The sequence below is a fragment of the Clinocottus analis genome, unplaced genomic scaffold (assembly GCF_023055335.1).
Source record: "Clinocottus analis isolate CAN_PGR_092001 unplaced genomic scaffold, fCliAna1.0.p SCAF_18, whole genome shotgun sequence".
NCBI classification, from domain to species: domain Eukaryota; kingdom Metazoa; phylum Chordata; class Actinopteri; order Perciformes; family Cottidae; genus Clinocottus; species Clinocottus analis.
Window position 1 is genome coordinate 12,379,826 of NW_027175909.1, and position 22,164 is coordinate 12,401,989.

The 22,164-nt window shown below is 41.7% G+C and overlaps 1 protein-coding gene across 4 annotated transcripts in view; it reads left to right on the forward strand.

Moving 5' to 3' along the window:
- ube3c (ubiquitin protein ligase E3C) overlaps positions 1 to 19,190 on the forward strand; it is a 29,275-nt gene extending 10,085 nt beyond the window's left edge. For 2 of the 4 annotated variants that reach the window (XM_068582200.1, XM_068582201.1), the window contains exons 12-24: positions 92 to 178; positions 261 to 418; positions 1,044 to 1,270; positions 4,068 to 4,172; positions 4,492 to 4,579; positions 6,811 to 6,908; positions 7,873 to 8,005; positions 9,286 to 9,533; positions 12,442 to 12,654; positions 15,029 to 15,217; positions 15,319 to 15,385; positions 15,746 to 15,876; positions 17,544 to 19,190. In XM_068582200.1, the coding sequence (XP_068438301.1) occupies positions 92 to 178; positions 261 to 418; positions 1,044 to 1,270; positions 4,068 to 4,172; positions 4,492 to 4,579; positions 6,811 to 6,908; positions 7,873 to 8,005; positions 9,286 to 9,533; positions 12,442 to 12,654; positions 15,029 to 15,217; positions 15,319 to 15,385; positions 15,746 to 15,876; positions 17,544 to 17,714 (1,915 nt within the window). In that variant the 3' untranslated portion in view covers positions 17,715 to 19,190. The remainder of the gene's footprint in view (positions 1 to 91; positions 179 to 260; positions 419 to 1,043; positions 1,271 to 4,067; positions 4,173 to 4,491; positions 4,580 to 6,810; positions 6,909 to 7,872; positions 8,006 to 9,285; positions 9,534 to 12,441; positions 12,655 to 15,028; positions 15,218 to 15,318; positions 15,386 to 15,745; positions 15,877 to 17,543) is intronic. The other 2 variants (XM_068582198.1, XM_068582199.1) reach the window with 1 other exon arrangement.
- The last annotated feature ends 2,974 nt before the right edge of the window (positions 19,191 to 22,164 follow it).

Below are 22,164 nucleotides of genomic sequence, written 5' to 3' on the forward strand. Positions count from 1 at the left end.
TACTCATGTTGCCTTGTTGATGAGCGCTGCATCCTTCATCAAAAAACATGTTTACATTGAATGTATGTCTCTGCTTCCCTGTTCTCTACAGACTTCTGTACAGTTTAGCTTTCAATGCACGTTTCTTGAGGCATCTCTGGCACCTGATCACTTCCATGACAACAAAGATGATCACTGGGTAAGCTAATTGGAAGCAGATTATTGGCAAATGAATCTTTATGTGACAGCATATGACTCATACGTTCTGCCTGCCCCATCAGCTCCATGGTGCCGCTGCTCCAGCTGATCTCCCGAGGGTCTCCCATGTCGTTTGAGGACTCCAACCGCATCATTCCCCTTTTCTATCTCTTCAGCTCCCTCTTCAGCCACTCGCTCATCTCCGTGCACGACAGCGAGTTTTTCGGTCACGAAATGGAAGGTTAGTTAACTTTGTCATCTGTTTAACCTCTTAAATGTTTTAAATACGATATTCAGAAATAACATTTTTTTTTTATTTTTTTTTTTTACAATCAACACTTGAAATGATGTAGGCACTTGCAAATGACACGGTAGTACAAAATGTAAACTTTCATGACACGCGTTATCAATGATAACTGTCATAAGTGCTGTGCAGAACAGTGGCTTTTAGCTAGCCAGTGGAGCACAATAGAGACTCGCATGCATCAGTGCGCACACGCAGCCAGAGAGGCTCGATTACAACACATAGAGGAAGCTCAGTATGCCATTACTCCACTATATGTTTTCATAGCTAATAGTTGTTTGTTGCTATTAATACTCTATGCTATTAATATCGTATTGCACTCTTCAGCTTTTTACTCAGTTTTGACAAATTGATCCATTGTTGGGGGATTGCTGCACGTTATGAATGTGGGACACATGCCGCTGGAGCTCCACTCGTCTTTTCCCTCCCATTTCCCTCATTTGTTGATTTTAGCAAAAATATTAATCGCTAGTTGCTTTCAGCAGTCACACGCTGTCTTGCCGCCATGTAAATGTGAAAATCAATATCTGTAAAAGACCGAGGACGTTCTCCCTCTCAACAGGTCAGACGCAGTCCTCCATGATGCCCTTCACGCTGACAGAGCTGGTGACTCTGTCTCGCTGTCTGAGGGACGCGTGCCTGGGAATCATCAAGCTGGCCTACCCCGAGACCAAAACGGAGCACTGCGAGGAGTACATGGCTGCCTTCCGCAGTGTGGGCGTCAAGACAAACACTGCGGTTCAGCAGCGGATCCAGGCCGAGCAGAAACGCTGGGTACAGCTCTTCAAGGTAACGTATAAAGCTGCCCACTTGTACCAGCTGAATGTGCATCTAGTCTTTTAACTATTTGTTAAGCAAATGATGTTTGGTAATAACGCATAGCACACAATTTGTTTTCTTTGGGGCCCATGCTGCCCTGAGGGATTCAACTCCCTGTTAATTACATTTCAAAGTTTGAGTGAGGCGGAAAGCTTTTGGGTGAGTTGAGAGTTAGTTGTCTATTTCCACTCTGAATGCAAATAATGGATCCAAAGACATTGAACTTGTAATAGCAAACATTTAAATTTGTGTGTGTGTGTGTCGCAGCTTGATGAGGCCTTAGTTGTGTGCCAAGATCGACCAAATGTACATGAAAGGAGATATTAACAGGCATTTTTTTTGGGAATTATGCAAAGAAATATATCTTCTTTGTAATCTAGAGTGTGTGTGTGTGTGTGTGTGTGTGTGTGTGTGTGTGTGTGTGTGTGAGTGTGTGTGTGTGTGTGTGTGTGTGTGTATATATATACTCACACACTTTTTCAATTCAAACACACAGACGCCTGAGTCATGGGAACAGTTTGCTTTTTTTCATGCTGTGCCAAACATGGGTGCAGCATTTACAAAAAAAAAACAGTTGGCAGATTGTGACACACGTACAGTCGGTCACACATGACAAACATATAAAACAATTTGACCTTTGTGGTAAAAGGACTACCTCAAGACTTCCAACTAAGCTACCAGCCACTACATCTTGTTAGTGTCATATTAACAGGACGATATTCCAAGATTTGGTTGATTCTGTTGATGCCTAAAAACACACACCATAGTATGTGACACATTAACATGAGGGATAATCCTTGTGTAGCCCCTCTGTGCTTTGAGTCATAGTGACCTAATGCCTTGCCTGTGTTAGTGGAAATCAAGCATTTTGCATGAGCAGGCAAAGACAAGATGGAGCGCTGCCACGGAGGTCATCCATTTGCTATTTACCCAGAAGTAATGAGGCAGAAAACAGCATTAACTTCATTCTCCTTGGCTCTTTCTCTCATTCCACACCTGCCTTTCATTTCACCCCTTTCCTCCCCTCCGTTCTCCATCAAGGAAACGATAATTAAGGAACTTAGTTCCTTGGCTGTTAGTGTTTGACAGAAGGATTTAAAAGTGAACACTGGTATTCTGTGAAAGGTGGCAAATACGTGAAGAGCATGTCAGAAAATTTCATAAAAAATCTGCTCAAAGGCCTTTTGTCAGCTAAAACGACCCATTAAAGAAGTGGGGAGCAGGGGAAATGCATTTTCCAAATTGAACGGTGGGATTTACAGTCTGTTTAACGCCGCTGACCCCTAACACGCTAATGTTTGGTTCGTGTCATCAGCCGTCCCTCCCCATCTTTTATCACCTCCATTGTCGAGCTATCTATTTAATTGAAAGAAGTTAATTGAATGAAAATGATCAACTAAGCTTGTATTAATATTGCTAATGGAACTTTCTTCTTGGCCATGTTTGGAGAACGATGTCACGCTGGAGTTTGGGAAAGGCCCATTAAGGCTTGCACTTAACCCGATGGGCTAATTAAGGAATGCTTATTCATTCCCAGAGTCAAGGGGTAGGCCTGCTCCAAACCCATCGCCACGCGCCTTTTACAGCATTTTGCACTCGCCATTATTGCGGACACTACCTTGCAGTGATTGGCCGTGATTCATTGTCGCTCTATGAAAATAGCGTGCTTTCGAAAAGCACATTTCGATTGAAAGAATGTATGCTGGGCATTGTATGGAAATAGACTCTCTGGAACTGTTATGGCAGACATAACATCTCCCTTAGCGAATCTTCAGGTGACGACATGCATGAGGTTATTTAGCGGATGTCGGACGTCGAACAACCATAGCAACCGTTATATCCAGTCCAAGGAGGCTCAAACTGTAAAGTTCGCCTAGTAAATGTGCCACTGTATCAAAATCATCCTGAGAAAAGTTGATATTCACATTCTTCAGTTTACCAAATAATGCTCTATTTTTGGAGATTGTATTTTCATCGATTTATATCACAGATTTGTAAAGCGCGTGCAAGTCAATAGAAGGCCAGACAAAAGCAAACTGACTACTTCAGAGTACAGAATTTTAACCAACGTTAGTGTTGTCTGCATGTGGACGTATCCTTGGGCGAGATACTGAACTCCAAATTGCTCGATGGCTGTGCCAACGGTGTATGAGCGTACGTAAATGTGCATTAGTTAAGTTTGGGCGACTGTAGCTCATGGGGAGAGTGGTCGTTCTGAAACCACAAGGTTCACAGAACGATCCTTTGTTTCCACATTGTTCGCATGGCGTAGTGTCTTTGAACAAGACGCTAAACCTCATAAGACCACAAAGCCGCTATATGAATGCTAGTCCATTTTCTATTTACCATGCAGCCAAAATGGCTCTGTGCTCTGGTACTCGCAGTGCCGTGAACCGATACCGCCTGATCTTTTGCATTCTCTGTCCGATGGCTGATGTCAGCAGCAGACCTCGCCAGTAATTAACAAGGCTGGACATTGAGGGACGGCACAGGTCGTTTTTTTCTTTTATACTCCCCATAAATGGCGCACTAATGGCTGATTTCTCAAATTGCTTTTTTTTTCCTTCTCTAAGCGAAGGGAACCTCGTCCTGTTGAACAGCCTGAACACAGAGAATCCTCTGCAGCATTGTTGTGCTCTCTACTCCGCAAAGTTTACTTAAAATGTACAATTCATCTTACAATGACGGGAATTGTGTGTGGATATGATGGCTTGAGTTCGAGCTGTTAATGTGATGTGTGGCTGTCTGTGTTTTATCTTGTACGCAGGTCATCACTAACTTGGTGAAGATGGTGAAAGCTCGCGACATCAGGCGACCCTTCTGTCCATCAGGTCACTGGCTCTCTGGGGAGGTCAACATCCGCGCAGATAGGGTAACTGACTGCCATCATAGTTGTTTAGATGTTGTATTCATTCATTGTTTGATGTGCTATTATGTCAGATCCAAGCCTTATTGGTGAATTAATTAAAAACCAGATCATTTAGAGCTGCATTCACAAAGCTTCTTGGTATGAGTTTAACACAGCGGTTAAAGTCAGTAAATATACAAAGAATTATGGCTTTTCTGTTGATTTTCCAAGTCCAGAAGCAACAACTGACAAGTAGAAAAGTTCATGAAACGAAGGCTTTTGGAGGATATTCAGAGCTCTGGACAGGAATTTTATGTAATTTATGATTTTCTTTTCTTTTCAGGTCACCCAGTTGTACGTCCCCTCTGCGAGACACGTGTGGAGAACGCGTCGGATGGGTCGCATTGGGCCACTTCAGTCAACGCTTGATGGTAGAGTAACCTGTAATTGTTTTGATCTGTGATCTTAAAAAGTAATTCCTGAAAAAAAACCTATATAATTTATGAAAATGTGGGTCTTTGAGGTGTCCACTACTATTTGAAGCCAAAAGTATATCATAGTATCTCATGTAAAACATTTGCAAACCGGTTGACATTTGTTCTGTCTTTTTAAAAGCAAGTAGAGGAAAATGATCTTAAAATAGACTGTTCTTGCCTTTTCAATCAATCAAACTTCAATGTATAGCACTTTTTATACAGGTAATTGGAATATAAAGTACTTCCTAAATGACTGCGAACCTAAACTAGACAGTGTGCACTGTGAAAACAACAGAAAAGGAAAAAAATATTTGACGCCAATGCATACACAAAATAAAAATATACAATAAAATTATAGTAATATAAAATAACAATACAATTGAATAAAAGTATACAATTTAAATAAGTGAAGAAAAATAATGTGTTAACCAAAATGCTATGCTGGTGTAGAGCACAGAGCTACTCCATTGCCAGTGAATTAAAATACTTTTAGAATAATATACAGTAATGCATGTGTCAGACTGATGTATAGTCCAGGAAATCATCCTAATTGGTGTCCAAAGTCACCTTCTCCATGCTTGCTTTTCATATTCTATGGAGTTGTGCATTGGTATTATTATTAGGCTCCCTTGTCTATCCATACTAGGAGGAATAAAGCTGTTAGGGTGCAAATTGAACTGTCCTTCAACGTAGGACTAGAAAACGATTCTCTCTTAATAAGTGATAATGTATTTTTTTCGCTTGAAAAAACCCTGACAATGTAAAGATTTCACAGGGATCGCAAAAAAACAAAAACCTCAGAAAAGTAATTAGCCTTCCCTGTTTCAACAAAGATAGATTACCACATTTTCTCTTCATTGCTTCAATTAGGCACTCAGAGGAAAATACACTGACGCAGGCAGGGCTTCATCCCAGGTTTCTGTGGAGCATGGTGTGAAAACAACCTGATAACAATGTGTGTATGATCTGCCTAATCCCACTCAGAGGCTGTATGGGATAAATTCAATTAGTGTGAAAGTACCTGATGAACTCAGCCACATCTGGTCCATGTGTTTGTCTGGCCTTTTCTCATTTCCTTAAATGGACAGGCCCGGGGCTGATGAATGAGCAACGTATTGACCACTGCGAGGCCATATTTCTCCTCAAAGATGGAAACCTAATGGGGAAAATGCAGATCAGATTGACTAATTGAGCAGAATAATTGAGCTGCAGTGGACGCAAAGTGACTAGGGTGAAGAGCGGTTTAGCTATTGTGGCTATTTTAGTTTTATGGGGCTAAACTGTCTACACTCAGAGTTTAATACAGAAACAAACATCAGCATAATGGATACAGTCCGGCAGGTGGATGGCAGCTGACTGTTGGGTTAATTAACGGGGTGTAGGAAGGAAATGTCTTGCCTGTAAACGGTGGATTGGGTCTTACTTACAGAGCTTAGCAGTGAGGAGGGTAATGATACTGTTAGAGGAGTGTTACACGCACACCTGATTTTGGGAAGTATCCTCTAGATAAAGTTACCCACCTGTTTATTCCTGTCCACTTGTAGTTGAACCTGACCTTTGAAACCTGTGGAGGAGGAGGACAAAGAATCTGTGTCAATGTCACTCAATTATGATGAAAGACAAGTATCCAATAGAAACTCGTTATTTTCCTATTAAATACAATTTTGTGTCTAGGATGGAACCATCATGTCCAAATGTTGTTTTTGGAAGAAGTTCTTACTAAGCGCAATAAAAAAAAAATCCTCAGATAATTGTTAAAACTGAAGTAAGTGCTGCAGGAATGACACATTTTTGGCCAACTAAATTATTTATATTTTGTTCAATCGCCAGAAGTAAAAAGCTAACGTTGACGCTATAAATTAAATACACTATGGTCACATTTAGCCGCTTTTTAGCAACCACGTACCAACATTCATGTGAGGGGTACTTAATGGCGTATTTTATATCATAGAACAAAATCCCCAAAACAAACAAAAAAACATTGACTTTGAGACGGAGAAACCAGTGTGCAAAAAAACCCACTTTTCTAATTTAGGAGGTTTTAGGACTCATTACTTCAGCACTCTGTAATCTCAGAGATTTTCATTTGAATAATTGAATGTTAAGTCACTTTCTATCACACGCTTGGGTAGTAAACACAAGTAGGCGAGAATGACGCTCTGATGTGTTGAATTGTTCTTCCGCAGTTGGTTTCGAGCCTCCACAGCTGTCTGTGTCTGAAGAGAGACATCTGGCCATCCTCACAGAGCTCCCTTTTGTGGTTCCCTTCGAGGAGCGAGTTAAGGTGATGCACCGCTGTCCCGCACTCAACCACAGAAACAACAAGTTTTGTTTGCTGCATTGGGAAACGAGTTATCGACATTATCTACATGCTTAAAAATGTATGCAATTGTACGTCTAATATCATATTTTGGAAGTGGAACAGTGCTAATGAAAAATTTTCATAAAAAAAATACACATTTTTCAAATGCATTGAATTATTATTAGTTATTCTGAGACGGTTAGCGCTGTTTGTTGTGTGTAGGGAGGCCGTGTGTGCAGGTGCGGCGCTCTCCCGGGTACTGAAACATAGCGAAGGAGCTCTACAGAAATACTGGTCTTTTATTTTATATGTTGACAGAGGCTACAGTCTATTTATTAATTAATTTGTTTACAGGCCAACACGTGAACAAATTAGTTTGATTGGCTATTTCTGTAATCAGTTTCATGTGATTATTGCACATATTACAGCCATTTACATCAGATTTTTGTCCCATTTTAGTCCTCATCACTAATTTTACAATTTAATAGCAAAGAAAAGATTGAAATAAAATAATGACTGAATGAAGTTTGATGATGCCATTAAATATCATATTGTGTATTATTGAGCTAACAATGGTTCATTTTGCCAGGAATATCCACATGATGTTGAGCAAACTTCCACCTAGTCAGGTGTGTTGGATAGTGGTACAGATAATGTCCTTATGATTTTGTTTTTCTTGCTGAATTGTGTCGCATACCCGCTTTGATTTTACTTGTCCTTGCTTAGTGGTGACGTTCTTTTAGGAAGACTTAGCTTGTTTCAAGTTTATTTCATCACCAATCTTTTCATACCCTTTTCTCACCTTATCCTTATTTTTGTCTGTTTTGCTCTAAACAAAGACAAAGGATGAATGATATATAGTACAATCCATACTGAGAATTCAACAATTTTACAACTCAAGGGATTTGTCATTGACCCGGCCACCGGGCTAACATCTGTCCTGTAGATCTTCCAGAGGTTAATCTATGCTGACAAACGGGACGTGCAGGGGGACGGGCCATTCCCCGACGGCATCAGTGTCACCATCAGACGCAACTACATCTATGAAGATGCCTACGATAAACTCTCTCCAGAAAACGGTACGGCTTGCATCACAATTTACAATACTTTTTGACGTGTGGCTTTTTTGTTGCTGTGTCAAAACACCTCACGTATTTGACACCACGAATAATGCACACGTCATGGCCAACACCCTTGACATTGTGTCGCGGTGGCTTTGGTGTTTCCTCCGTTTATTTTCAAGATGACCTGTACGAGAGGAGAGAAGGCACGGAGCAGCAGATGTTGACTCTGTCGCTGATCTGCACCTTATGCTTTATACAATCTTAAAGGTTCCTGTTAGCATTAAGGATGAAGGTTAGCTCTCTCCTTGTGCGGTATTGAATTTCGGTAAAGCATAATTGTGATTCCGATTATTATAATGGACCACATAAAAGCAGAATCAATTATTTTAAGTCACCTCTTTTGTGTTTGAATTTGAAAGGGCACTTCTGTGGGGGCAATCTGATTAAAAAGAGTAGTAGGAGACCTGGGCTGAAGACATGATCTATATCATTTATGTGTCTATAAGTTATAGCTGCCTTGATTTATCACTGTACATTAATTATTCTGAAAGATGACCTTATAGAATTTGATTTAAATATTCTGCAGGTCAAGAAAGAGCTTTCTTGCTCATTGTTTGTTTTGCAAAAAAATGATTCACTAGATTTATATCGTATTGGAATTCTGTTTTTTACATTTTTGATCAAATCTCTGTATTCACAGAACACCAAAGCAAAAGTTTAAAATGAAAAAGTCTCATTGGCCAGATTTAATTTAAATAATTAGACAGCTGTAACTTGTGGATGGCATTTTTGACATGCAATGTAATTTTTAATAAAGGGTTAAACCTGAGGTTTTATTTTACAGGGATTTACACAAGATGCGGCATCCAAAACACAAAAATGACCTTTAGGTTAAGCTCTAGTAACAACTATATACTCTTTCCTAAATATAATAATGTCAGAAACACATTTAAGTGAGTAGCTTTAAGATTTCAGGTGGATTTGATTTATTTTTAAAAAGTAAAATGAACCTGAGGTCGTGTCTAAGCCTGTAAAATGTAAGGATGGGATTAGAACCACACGACAGACTGGGGAGGTAAACGAACAACTATTAGAAGTGAAAGGCTCAACTGTTTGACTTGATCCTCTTGCTGGAAATTGTTGAACAATGAATGTGAAGTAAAGAATGGAAATCCCAAAGGTCTTAGTCGTAAAGTTGCATTTCATTGTGACCATTAACTCGATTGGATGATGTTTATTTTGTCTCTCTTTTTTTTACACCTTCATAAATCCCTCGTCATGCTCTGTGTCGTTAGAACCCGACCTGAAGAAAAGGATTCGAGTCCATCTGCTCAACGCTCACGGTCTGGACGAGGCCGGCATTGACGGCGGCGGCATCTTCCGTGAGTTCCTCAACGAGCTCCTGAAGTCGGGCTTCAATCCCAACCAGGGCTTCTTCAAGACGACCAACGAGAGCCTGCTGTACCCCAACCCCGCGGCAGAGATGCTGATCGGAGAATCCTTTACGAGGCATCACTACTTCCTGGGCAGGATCCTCGGAAAGGTGAGCCTCCAAAACATGATTTAGTTTAGTTTTTCCCATTTTCTTTTTTAACAACCTTACAATCCCCGAAACAAGGAAGACTATCCAAAGATATTATAGCTGTTGGGAAAGAATACCGAAAAATTGTGAGATTTAGTCATAGACTGTCTGGATTTCATGGCCAATACGTCATTTAAAATCATTAGCCGTGTCAAGGTTGCACTCGCTGCATGTATAAATTTAGAGGTTGTTTTGGTGTTTGCTCTAGAAACTGACAATGTTTAGAGAAATTGTCGTCATTTGTTTCTTGGGGTAAGAACTTTTAACCTGGCACTCATGGAAGCTTTAGTTTCATCAATTAGTCCTGTGCATAATCTGTTGACGGCATTGTTTTTCTGTCTCCTCCTTCATCCGATGGCACTATTTATTAGGGCCTAATGTTTCTAAATCATCCTTAATGCATGTGGTAGCGATTGTTTATCATGATGCCTCCCTCATGTGGGTGCGGAGGGTGGAGAGGGAGAGGGGGGGGTTGCTATCATCGAAACCCGGAGAAGAATTGCCTCATGACAAGCGGTCGCCTCTCAATTAGGGCTTCCATTAGCCAATGATTCCTACCTCTTGTTTGTGTAGTGATTGCATTTGGCTGGCACTAAATCAGCGAGCCCACACAGACAGGACATAAATAAGCGTTCAAAGCATGTGGTAATAGCATTTTGATCTGTTTTACAGTCGGGAACATCCAGGTCTCTTCACTGTTGCTCGGTCCGAAATGGTCTGGTCTTATCAGTGAATCGTAACTCCTCCTCCTCCTCATCTTCTTCTTCGTCTTCTGTGTATTCTTTACAAGTGATAAATGACCAATCAGCAGCTAGAAGCTCTCCGCCCCCCCACTCCCTAGATATTGTGCTCTCAATAGCTAATGGTTCAGGCAATTAGGCGAAGGGAAATTAATTTGAATTTGACTTTCAATTAACCCTACCTTAAGTTCCTCTTTCACCATAAAAATGGACGTTTGAATGGCCATCTGAGAGGCGTATTGATATTTGTTTAGTGCCGTTATTGCCTGGATAAAAGGCACCCGTTTATATAGATTGTGATTGCATCACCGCTGCTGCAGTGTGCACAGTGCACAGTGCGGCTCAAAGGACACGGGAGATTAATATTGTTAATTAATGTCCGAGGCGTGCCATTGTTGTGGAGGTGATGTATTACAGCCAGGAGTGGCTTGTCTAGGGTACTCACTGAAATGGGATTGAACATCAGAATAGAGGCCGGCCATCATCCTTCTTCCTCACTTGTCCACCCAGCTGTCAAGCAGCAAGATTTAAGTCACAAATGGTGAAACGTGAAAACAGGTTTCTTTGCTTCTGCGGTTCTATCCCTCCAGACTTCAGACTGAAGAGTTAATTTATCCTTGATTGGAGTGTTTGCTGACATGGTCGTTGTCAAAATCGCATTTCTCATTATGTATTATGACCTGCAGGAGGTTCTCTTTGTGCCTCATTTGTCTCTCATTAGTACAAAACCTCCAACCTCATCAGCAGTGGCCTCTCCACTCTGTATACTGTGAGGGTGAGGAAAGTTTCCTCCTCCTCCTCCTCCTCTTCCTCCTCTTCTTCCTCCTCCTCCTCCTCCTCCTTCTCCTCCTCCTCCTCGTCCTTCTCCTCCTCCTCCTTGTCTTTCTCCCCCTCCTGTCTTACTCTGCATACTTCTGCACTCATGTCTCCTCGCAGTGATCTCCAGCGGCTGATAGTTTCCTTTAGAGGTGCGTGAGGTTGGCACCCCATATTAATTGAGATGCGTTTGAAAGGCATTATAATTTTATTGATTCTTAATGCTGTAAATAAAGGAATGTATTTGGCAGCTAACAGAATGCACCTGCAATATTGTTGGCATTTATTCCACCTGATGGTGCCGTGATCCGCTTTAATTGCGTTGCCACTGCACTCACTTATATTAAAAGGCCCGGGCTATAATAATTAATTCTTTACAGCCCAAGTCATTTTGGCACAATTTCTGGCAATAAACACTCATAAATAAAGTGTGTGGCGTTGAAAAAATAAGGCTACAGGTTTTTTCCTCCATATACTTATTGCTGCCTCTTCCCGGCATAAGTGTTATTGATAGGTTTCAAGGGGCCACGCTGAGCATATGGTCTGAAACGAGCAGCGGCCACGAGAGAAATACTAAGTGGATTATTTTGCATAAAAAATAGACAATGTTTGAAGTTGGGCAATTAACCTGTGTTTAGAAAATAGCTGTGATTTATGCGTGCGTGTGTGTTTAAGATGCATGCATTATGGAAATCCTCTAGATTTATAATCCATTTAGCTGATGTGGTCAGGGTTTTTAGCGCTATCATTTATAAAGACCTGTATATTTTAATGCCTCCAGCGGGCTCTTTTTCTGACTATTCCAGTACATTAGCTTTGGGTTTTATGAGTCACCTGCCCAGCTGTGCTTCTTAATGGCATTTGAGGTCAAGGTGAGAATTGGCATTTATAAAGTTTGAAGCGGGTGAAACCGAAGCCTGTGAGTTTCAGATATATTGTGTTTTCTTGTTTTGCTCCCAGACACTCTGATGTGACCAGATTTACTTATCTTATCACTTGATTATTTATATATGATATTATGAGGCAAATACAATGTTCTATAATGTATGTTGTAATGAGATTTTTGAATATGTAGTTAATAATGTAATGCTTGCCACTTGATGCGAGTTGCAGTCCACTTAGTTATCTCGGTTATTTAATCATCATGTTTTATTCAGTGACACCCATGCAATAAACAAGTGCTGTGGTTAATGCTCCCAGCATTTCCTCATTTGCACTGATTGACTGATGATCGTGGGGAAATTCACAAGAATGAAGCGTATCCTTGTCCCGCCTGCAGTTGTCCTCCAGTTGACGGCCACACTTTTCTACAGGCTCTGTACGAGAACATGCTGGTGGAGTTGCCTTTCGCCAGTTTCTTCCTGTCCAAGCTGTTGGGAACCAGTGCCGAGGTGGACATCCACCACCTGGCATCGTTGGACCCGGAGATGTACCGCAACCTCCTCTTCCTCAAGAGCTACGAGGGCGATGTGGAGGAGCTGGGCCTCAACTTCACGGTGGTCAACAACGATCTGGGAGAGGCTCAGGTGACTAGTGTTGGGGAGGTGGCGGGGGGCAGGGTGGGATGAAGTTGGATAAATGATTCACATGTTCTTTTCTATTTTTTTCCATCTCTATTTCTACCCCGAGTCAGTACACCTCATTCAGCCATCTTTCCTTCCTCCTGTTTAGTTCCTCTTTGTTGCGTTAATAATTCATTTCCCTCACGATGAACCACTTTTCAGCTCTAAGAGAGATAAAGCACGTCGCTGCGGTCGCTCTCAGCTTTGCTGCGGCGCAGGGAACACAGCAGCTCTGTTGACCTTGCCACCTGCCATCCACCGCAACCCCCGCCCCCCCTGAAATGATCTCAGAACACGCCTGACAGAAGCAACGAGCTGCTCTTAAGCACGTCCCCTCCAAAGCTCAAGGCTGCGGAGACGAGCCGCCGGCAGCACTCTGAGTCGCCTGGGCCCAGACCTGCACTCTACCCGGAGCCCCTGTTTGCTCAGGGCCGTGTTAGCTCTTCTCAAACAACACCTGAAATGGCCGAGTTACAATGTAGCCCTCCTGCTCGCAAGTAGGGCATCGCAAACACGATAGGGAAAACAATTTGTGAAAGATTAGGCACACACCCGGGAGCAGTCTGCCCTGCATTTGCCCTCGTGAGATAGCCAAAGCAAGCAAGATAAGGACGGTAATTCTCTTACATTAGCACATAATCAGAATCCACTGTGGGGGAGTAAAAAAAGGCTGAAATTGGTTACTTGTCAGTGGACAGCGTGCTGTATGTAGCGTTCAGGGGATGGACAAAATACAGAACACCTTACTTTATAATGCAATCAGATTTAATATCGCTGGATTAAACACCTTTGTGAGGCTTATCAATCAGTTATTGTCAAGACTGTGTCAGAGAGGTTGTTGCCATCGCTGTTGTGAATTTTCACTGCAGTTTGTTCTGTTGTTGAACAAACATCGTGTTCAGTATCTGTGACACTCGACGTGCTGTAGTCTCGAGAGTTCTTTAAAAACTGTTCGCCTTTCAGAAGTGTAAGGAAAGTTAATTGCAATCATGAGTATCTGCATCCTGGAGAAATCCTCCCAAAGTATTATTGGACTGAAAAAAGGCAACGTTTTGTTCTTATTTCCATTGTGCTCCATGCTGTAATTTGACGTTGTAGAGGTGTGTGTATATAAAAGCACAAGAACAACATTTAAATACTGAATACATTGACATAAGACAGCTAGCCATTATTCTGACAATAGGCTAAAGTACACACTACCTATTATCCTAAAAGTGGTCCATTAAATGAGCTACATCCAACCCTGCCTAAACAACTGTCTTTACAGAGCGTTGTTATCTAAAACCTAGTGTTTATTTTGCCTTTAACAGTAACTGGCAATAACTATTTAGTCTGTTAGCCCTGTAGCTTGCTTTATGCTGCTTTGAAAACATTTAAACATGGTGATGTTACATTTTCACCTTTTTTGCATTCGGATTTATGGGAGGTAGAATAAAAGAAACGGGACATAAATGTGTATTTGTCCCTAAGTTACTAACTCCTAGTTGCATAAGCAAGTAGTTTAGTTCTTAAAGCACAATATCACATATGATGCAGGGACATTTTCTCTGTCCCTTGTGGCCGTGATGATGTCGTCACACACCCAGCTTTATGAACAGAGATGAGCACATCATATCAAGTGCTAACTGCTCTATAGCTAATGAAAGGAGAACTCGAGGCCAAATTGTATTGGACCAGATGTTCATTGGATGTGCTATATTTAGACACAGTGAAATGCACTTAACCACACACACACACACGCTCACATTGAGCCATACCTTTAATCAGAGTGCTGTTGGAAAACATTTTAATTGCCTTTCTTTGATTAAATTAAATCCACCTGGCACAATTAAAGCACTTTGTTTGTTGGTCGTCTGGCACCCTCGGCAGACACAATGATCAACGTACTATGATCTGCATAATAAAGGATGCAGCATGACTTACTTACAGTAACATTACTCGGGTACGATCAGTCATGTTATATTAAACCTTAACTAAGGCAAGTTGAGGTTCATTTGTTTAGCACATTTCAACAACAAGTCAATTCAAAGTGCTTCACATGAAACCATGAAAAGCATCAAAACATAATGCAAAAGAAAACAACATTTAAGAAGTTTCATTAAAAAATAAATAGAAAATGGTCAAAAAGCTACAAATTGAATAAAAGTTGCAATTTAAAAAATAAAGTAGTGCGATGCAGAAATGTATTAATATCCTTGAATCTGGTGAATCTAAAGGAGCTGGGGGTCTCAGCAGACCTGCAGCTTTCATGCACCCTGTTCCAGATATGTGAAGCAGAAAAGCTGTGGACACACTGTGGAATACTGAAACTAAACTGTGGGGAAACTTTTGGACGCAGGTGGTTGAGCTGAAGCAGGGAGGCAAAGACATTCCTGTGACCACTGCGAACCGGATAGCCTACATCCATTTGGTGGCTGACTACCGACTGAACAAGCAGATCAGGCCTCACTGCCTGGCCTTCAGGCAGGGCATTGCCAACGTGGTCAACCTGGAGTGGCTGCGCATGTTTGACCAGCAGGAGATCCAGGTACACTGCCCATGATGAGCAAAACTTTCAATCACCATCAAGTTTCTGGGATTTTTGAGTGTTTGTCTACCTGTTTCTTTTAAATACATTTTTCTATGTAGGTGCTGTTATCTGGGGCTCTTGTGCCAATTTGTCTTGATGACCTGAAGAATTTCACAAACTACTCAGGTAGGAGCTGATGTAAAAAGTAGTTATGTTGTCGTTTCAACTTCCTGAAGTCCCCTATAGGGACACACCAGCAGAGGCGGAGACAGCATCACTTTTATGCCCTGTATTCTCAAGCTCCAAGAACACTAAATCCTTCACGGCCCACATAACTGAACTCAATAGTGTCTCTTTTTTTAGACCCTCCATGCTTTCCAAATACCCATGTCCTTATAACCCGACACCTCCAGTACAACAGAGACATGTAACAAAGAGCTTGCAGACCAAGCTGGAGTCCCTTCACTTTACTAATAAATAAAGGGCAATGTATGTATGAGTCTGGGTAGACTAATATCAGTTTTTCTTCACTGTAATCTCCTCTAGGCGGGTACTCTGCCACACACCCAGTCATCCTGATCTTTTGGGAGGTGGTCGAAGGCTTCACAGACGAGGAAAAGCGTAAGCTGCTGAGGTTTGTCACCAGCTGCTCCAGACCTCCCCTGCTTGGATTTAAGGTGAAGTTTTGCCAGATTTGAACTCTTCCCCTTGCTCAATCTTTTCTTACACTGCAGATTTTTATACTCCCTGTATCCTTCATTGTTGGCAGGTTTTTCCAAGCTCAACAGAAGAGAGTGTTACTTCTTAATGGGCTTGTAGTGAAAAAACCTGGACTGATAACAGCCCTTATAATGATCATTTTCAAATTAGGCGGCGATAAGAACAAGCCACTGTGGTCTACTGTGGCAAGGTCTTATCTCCACTTCCACTGTTGTTTTATAGTTCATGACCTTCCTCTGTTGAAGAACTCCTTCTGCAGCCCTGTATGTGTGGGCTTGGTCAGATATCCCGGCTTAGCAAATATTACCGCTCAGAACTCGGTAGCACGTTGAACTTTTGAACTTTTGCCTAATGTGTGACACGGCAGAAAGCAGCATTTCCTATCAGACGACTAGACAAGGGAACGATATCCCCGTACTTCTAAACATTGTTTCAGCAGTGCTGAATCATTATTGCGCCTATTTCTGAAATGATTTCCTAATTGGAAGCCGTTTCACTTTCTCACTGACTTGATTTGTGGTACACTTAGGTAGTTTGAGACAGGCGGGGAGAGGGGGACAGAAAGTGTTGCTCGAGGCCATTAAGGAGTTTTTATGTGTCTTATTCCATCTAACCAGAAGCTGTAATCATCATATGATTGGTTTTAGTACTCTTTATGACTGTCATTAGTTAAGAAAACATAATTGCAGTTCTGCAGTAGACTAAGGGAACAAAACTCTCCTTAAAATCCTTTACAGTACCTTCTCTCACGGTTTGAGAGTTGCCTTCCCTCCTCATTTAATCAATTTGTCTTTGGCCCGTGTGTGGATATCCCCCTCCGCCCCCATTCCTCGTCTCTTCTCCGAGCAAGCTAGGGCTGTAACTCGTGGGGGAGCGGCCCCTGACCCGGCCCTCAGCCTGAGCCAGCTAAGCCTTAATTAGCTGTCGTGGAACGGCCCAGGATTCATTAGAGGAGAAATAGCTCTGTCAGGAGAAGCCATTTAAAAAAGATGATGGAAACTCTCTTTTTTTCCAAAATGATAGCTGCGGTAATGGCGCTTTCTCAATAAGCAACGATAGTTTAATACGGTAATTGTCAGAGAAATGGGGTCATTACAGCTAAGCCCCTGAAGAGCCATTTAATCGGGGCGAGTATGGCCGCTGAACCGCATACGCTAACTTTAAATAGCAGGATGGAATCGGGGTGGAGGAGTTTATTTCGTCAGCCCGGCGTGTGATGGAAACGTCCGGTGTCACAGTCTACAGATGAGGTGGCCTCATCGCATGGAGGCTTGATTTAAAAAATGCCAGATAGACAACATGAAACGACCATTCTTTCAGTGGCTCATCCAAGGGTCAAACTGTGGGCCAGTTTCCCGCTCGGTACCCTTCAAGCGCTAACCTGATTTCCTAAATTTATACTTGCACTGTATTAGCTGAACGCTGAATGTCTCTCTTTTAACATTTATCCCCTTGTGGAAGTTGACATTTATTGCCTAATCTGGATTGCTTTGGACATTGCGATCGTCACGCGGACACGAGTTGATTCTCGCCCCATTATTTGTCTCTAAATGCCTCCTAGATTTCTCTGCGGCTGCAGCTCCATTTGTCAGCTGCTCAATTAACGGCTTACGCTTGCACACAGGAGCTTTATCCGGCCTTCTGCATCCACAACGGCGGCGACGACCTGGAGCGCCTGCCCACCGCCAGCACCTGCATGAACCTGCTCAAGCTCCCGGAGTTCTGCGACCAGCACCTGATGAGGAACAAGCTGCTGTACGCCATCGAGTCCTCTGCCGGGTTCGAGCTCAGCTGAGGAGGGGCCGCGGCTTCTCTGCCCCTGTATCCCACGGACTCGCCGCCACAGAAATGGCTTTGGGAGAAAAAGACTCCGTTCAGAGTCCCACGAAAAGAAAAAAGAAAAAAAAGGAAAAAAAAGGAGAGTTGGGAAACAAACGATGCACTGACCTGCCTGATTTACTGTGTTTGTGTGAGTGTTTGTGTGAGTGTGTGTGTGTGTGTGTGTGCGTGCCAAGCCGAGGAAATGATCACACGCAGACTCAAGCAAAAGGGGTGCAAGGATGAAGCGGGGTAGGAAGCCTTTTTTTTTTTTTTTTTTTTTAAATCCTTGTTGCTTTTAAGTAATTTAAATGTTTAATCACTTGTCAGAACACTTTAGAAGAACAGCGTTGGGGGTTGAATCTAGCAGGACATGCGCTGACACAGAAACAAGAGTAGCAGCTGCTCTCTTGTGTAATGGAACATGAACGGGCAGTTATTTTTCACCAAAGATTAAGTGGCATCGTATTAAAAAGGCAATATAACGACAGAGGGACTCTATAGCCACCTTGTGGTGTGCCAAGGGCTGCAGGGGTGGAGGAGCTTTTGTTTATAGCCGTCATGTATACATGTAGAGGTCATCGAAAACTCCAGTTTTTGCGATTTCTCCTACGATTATTATCACGAGTATTAACCGCCGTGTTCGATAACCGTACCACGCCATCTGAAGTGTTGAAATGGCTCATATTGCTGGACTAAATTTGAGGAAAGTATTATATAATTATGGATTTGTGAATATGTATATGTTTACAACTGCTCTTGTATTATTCATTTATTCAGTATTTGTACAGGTTTGTTTTTCTTTCCTTGGTTTTTCTTTCCCCTGAAATGGAGGCCTCGTGTTTTCACACATGCTCGCTAAGGTGAACAATCTCTTCCCCGGTCAGCGTCCTGAGGTTTGCTCTTAGAGAGCAACGACCATAAAGTGCACAAAATGATCAGTGTACTAACGGGGTGAAAAAGGAGTGTATGGAAATAAACCCACTTTTCTTTTTGCATTTTCCTTCCATAAGTATCGTTTCTTGTTGCTTGTAATTTACAGTAATGACCAAGACATAAAACAGTGCTTTGTGGGAAAATCTCCTCCTGAGTTTTATGGCCTCTGACATATAATTAAAGAAACATCCAGTTAAGAAACACTGAGCAGAAGTATTCTGGCCTTGAGATGCATTATCGGGCTGAGCACAAATTAAGATTGTGTGCGTTTGCCATAAATCTACCTGCCCTCTGATGCAGTACAGCCCAGTAAGATATCCATCCCTCTTTGGACCGAGTCCATCCCTCCATCCTCTCCTCCTTGCTGAAACAGCCAACTTTACTGCCCCCTCTTCTCCTCTCAGAGCCCGAACCCCTCGCATCCTCTGGGCCAGGGAACTCAAAGTGATAATTGGGTCTTAAAAACCAGACTTGTCATTGAAATGAGGGATTCATCTCAATTACTATGAGATTTATTTCGGACTATTACCGTGTGATGGATTATAACTGACAAAGTTAATGCAGGGTGTTATGAATCATCCTCAGTGCGTAATAAACTTTAGCTTTCTCATAGGCCTTTTAAGAGCTAATTGAAGCTTTTAGGCTTGTTTATCTTGCTGCACAGCAAGGAAACATCAAACATCACTTGAGTGTGATTGTGGATTGTAGCCTACTTTGCACAAGATTATTCCAAAAGTGCACCATCAACTGTGCATGCTTGAAATGTGAGCATTAAACCAGAAGAGTGTGTTCCCAACATGGAAGCATATCTGACAAGTTATTCATACCCGATTCAGTCTTAAATGACCAAGTAACAAATCACAAAGCAGAAAGACAGTCATAGCTGCTAGTGCATATGACCCTTTCAGGTTATTTGTTATATCACAGCACCATCTGCTGGTCAACCAGTGATACTGCACAAAGAACATTTTCACCATTTATATTGTCGTACATCTGTGGAACACCTAATGTAAAATCAGGCACATTCGTCTGCCTTTATAATAAATGAAAAGGGGCAAACCACAGTGCATTGGGCCGGCGACCCCCTGGGAACATTTCAAAGACGCATCATTAATAATCTTTGGCTGCCTGGTTGCAGCAGAAAGGACAATAAATTCCTATTGCCTTAAACCTCTTTGGGCATGTTTCCATATTCATAAAGCACAAGCGTGGGTTCATTCATTTGGCATATAGCAGCACATTAGGACAGCTTTGTGTGACAGTGCAGCGGTGTGAGTGCACACTCTGCCTGTCCAGACATGAACAGGGAGTGGGCCAACCTTATTTCTGGGTTTCAACAATTTGCATGCAAGCAGCAGCCTCGTCTTCATTAGTTGTGCTGTTTTACAGCTTACATTTAATAATTATCATAGTTTGTCTTTTAACCTTCTGCATTTATCAATGTATGAGGTAAATTGCAGCCTGCAGTCTTAATTATCAAAGAAAAGCATATAAAAGTCTATTTGAATATGTTTGGAGAAAGCTATCGACTGCATGATAAAAAATGACCCGTGCATGTTATCTATTGCTGTGATTCCTCCTGCTCAATGAGTCTAATTAGATACTGACTGGCCATAATGTCTAGTATAATTAATAGCCATCTGTCATTTTCATTGGGTCTTCCTTTGCTGGCAAGAGCTCCAGTCGGCTTTAACGGCAAGAACGACCTTCCTTTTCCATTTAAAATCAATGCCAGTCTGTATAATTTCAGCCTCAATTTGGTTCAAAACTGCAATAACCTGCACTGCTGCATTTTGTTCCTTTGGGTTATGATAAGTTCATCCAACAGATTGTATTTATTGGTATATTTTAGCCAGATCTTCTGTGTTCTGCCCAGTTATTTTAGCTGTAAGCTAAAAATATGGAAACCCATGAAGCCAACTCGTATGTTGACTTCAAAGCTTGCTTCCAAATGTAGCTTTGGTTACAGCCAACAGGTTCCTGCCTGGGGATATCCGACTGCTCTCATGTATAGCGTGCAATTAGAGAGCTATAATCTGGGGCCAAGCCATAAATGTTATAAAAGTAATAAGTAGGAACACCTGTGCAGGAGTACAGAACATTTTAAATGTGCACATAAGCCCTCTGGAACTGCAGTCGGTGTTGCATCTTAGTATCTCAAAGTTTTAATCTTCAGTCAAAACTATGAGCTCTGATTATGAGAGAGAATTTCTCAGCAGACATTTTATGATTTCAGAGTGTGAAAATCTCAAGCGTAATATTTTATTAATGGCAACTATTCTTCATTCAAGTGTCCCAGTGAGCCAGCATATATAACATTAGGGCCATTGGAGCTGTAAGCCTTAATGAAAATAAGCCATTGTTAGTTTTAGTAATGGCTACATGTGCTTTTTCATACTTAAATGTGTCAAAGTGGTGAATAAAAGGTAAGTTGAGTACTAAATATTTTTTTTAAAGATATATATATAAACAAACAAACCTTTTTCTTAGCTATTCATATTGTTCCCTCTTTTATAGGCAGGGATGGTCTACCACAGTGTTTCCAAGCCAGTTATTATAATCGTCATAGGTCACCTGTTTCTCACGCGCTACACGACAGATGGCGCAGGAAGCCGGGTTTTGGCTCCTGCACCTGCACGAGCAGAAGCTCTGATAATTACTATGAAAATATGTTTGGGGACTTTTTAAGAATATCCGAGTTGCAGGGCAGGCCCCTCTCAGTTTGTGCAATGCACACGTGAACAGTAAAGACAGTCATCTGTTCGCTGGGCCTGTTGAGTGTCATCATGGACGCGTGAGCAGGGTCAGCGAGGCGGCGCTGCTGTCGACAGTCGACACTCAAAGGCGTGGTGCTTTCAAGTGCCCTTTGGGCAAAAAGAAAAAAAAAATCTCTGTCGTGACTTACTTGTATTACAAATGCGTTTAATTAATAAGATCACGTGCTTTCCTCATTTGTTCATTATAAAATAAAATAAAAACATCGACTTAAGAATAAAGTTAATGAGACCATTTCCCTTTGATGTTGCTCTACAACAGCAGCAACATGAAGGAAATATCATCTTAAAGTAGATCATTTGTGTATGCAATTAAATTATCATTCCAATGACATTAACTTATTCAAATATAAGTATACTATTTGCAGATGTATCTTTCTTGATGCACAGAGGTATCAAAACAAAAATTTCCCTCTGAACCTCATTCACTGTGGCCCCAGCCTCGCCAGCTATTGGACAAGAGAATAGTTCAGTCAGAAGAGTTCTAGATTACTAGATTATTTATTCTTTGCTGTAATAGTTATTCTAATACTGTTAGTTAGATATCCAAGCAACGTGATTGTATGTTTATTTTTCTTGCATTTTTTACTTTATTTCTCATTGGTTATTATAAACGACTTACAGTATCTCCCAAGTAAGCTTCACAGTTTTGAACATAACCTGACTTTGCGCGTACTAGTGTGTGGCAATTCCGATATCCGACAGCACTTGAAAGCA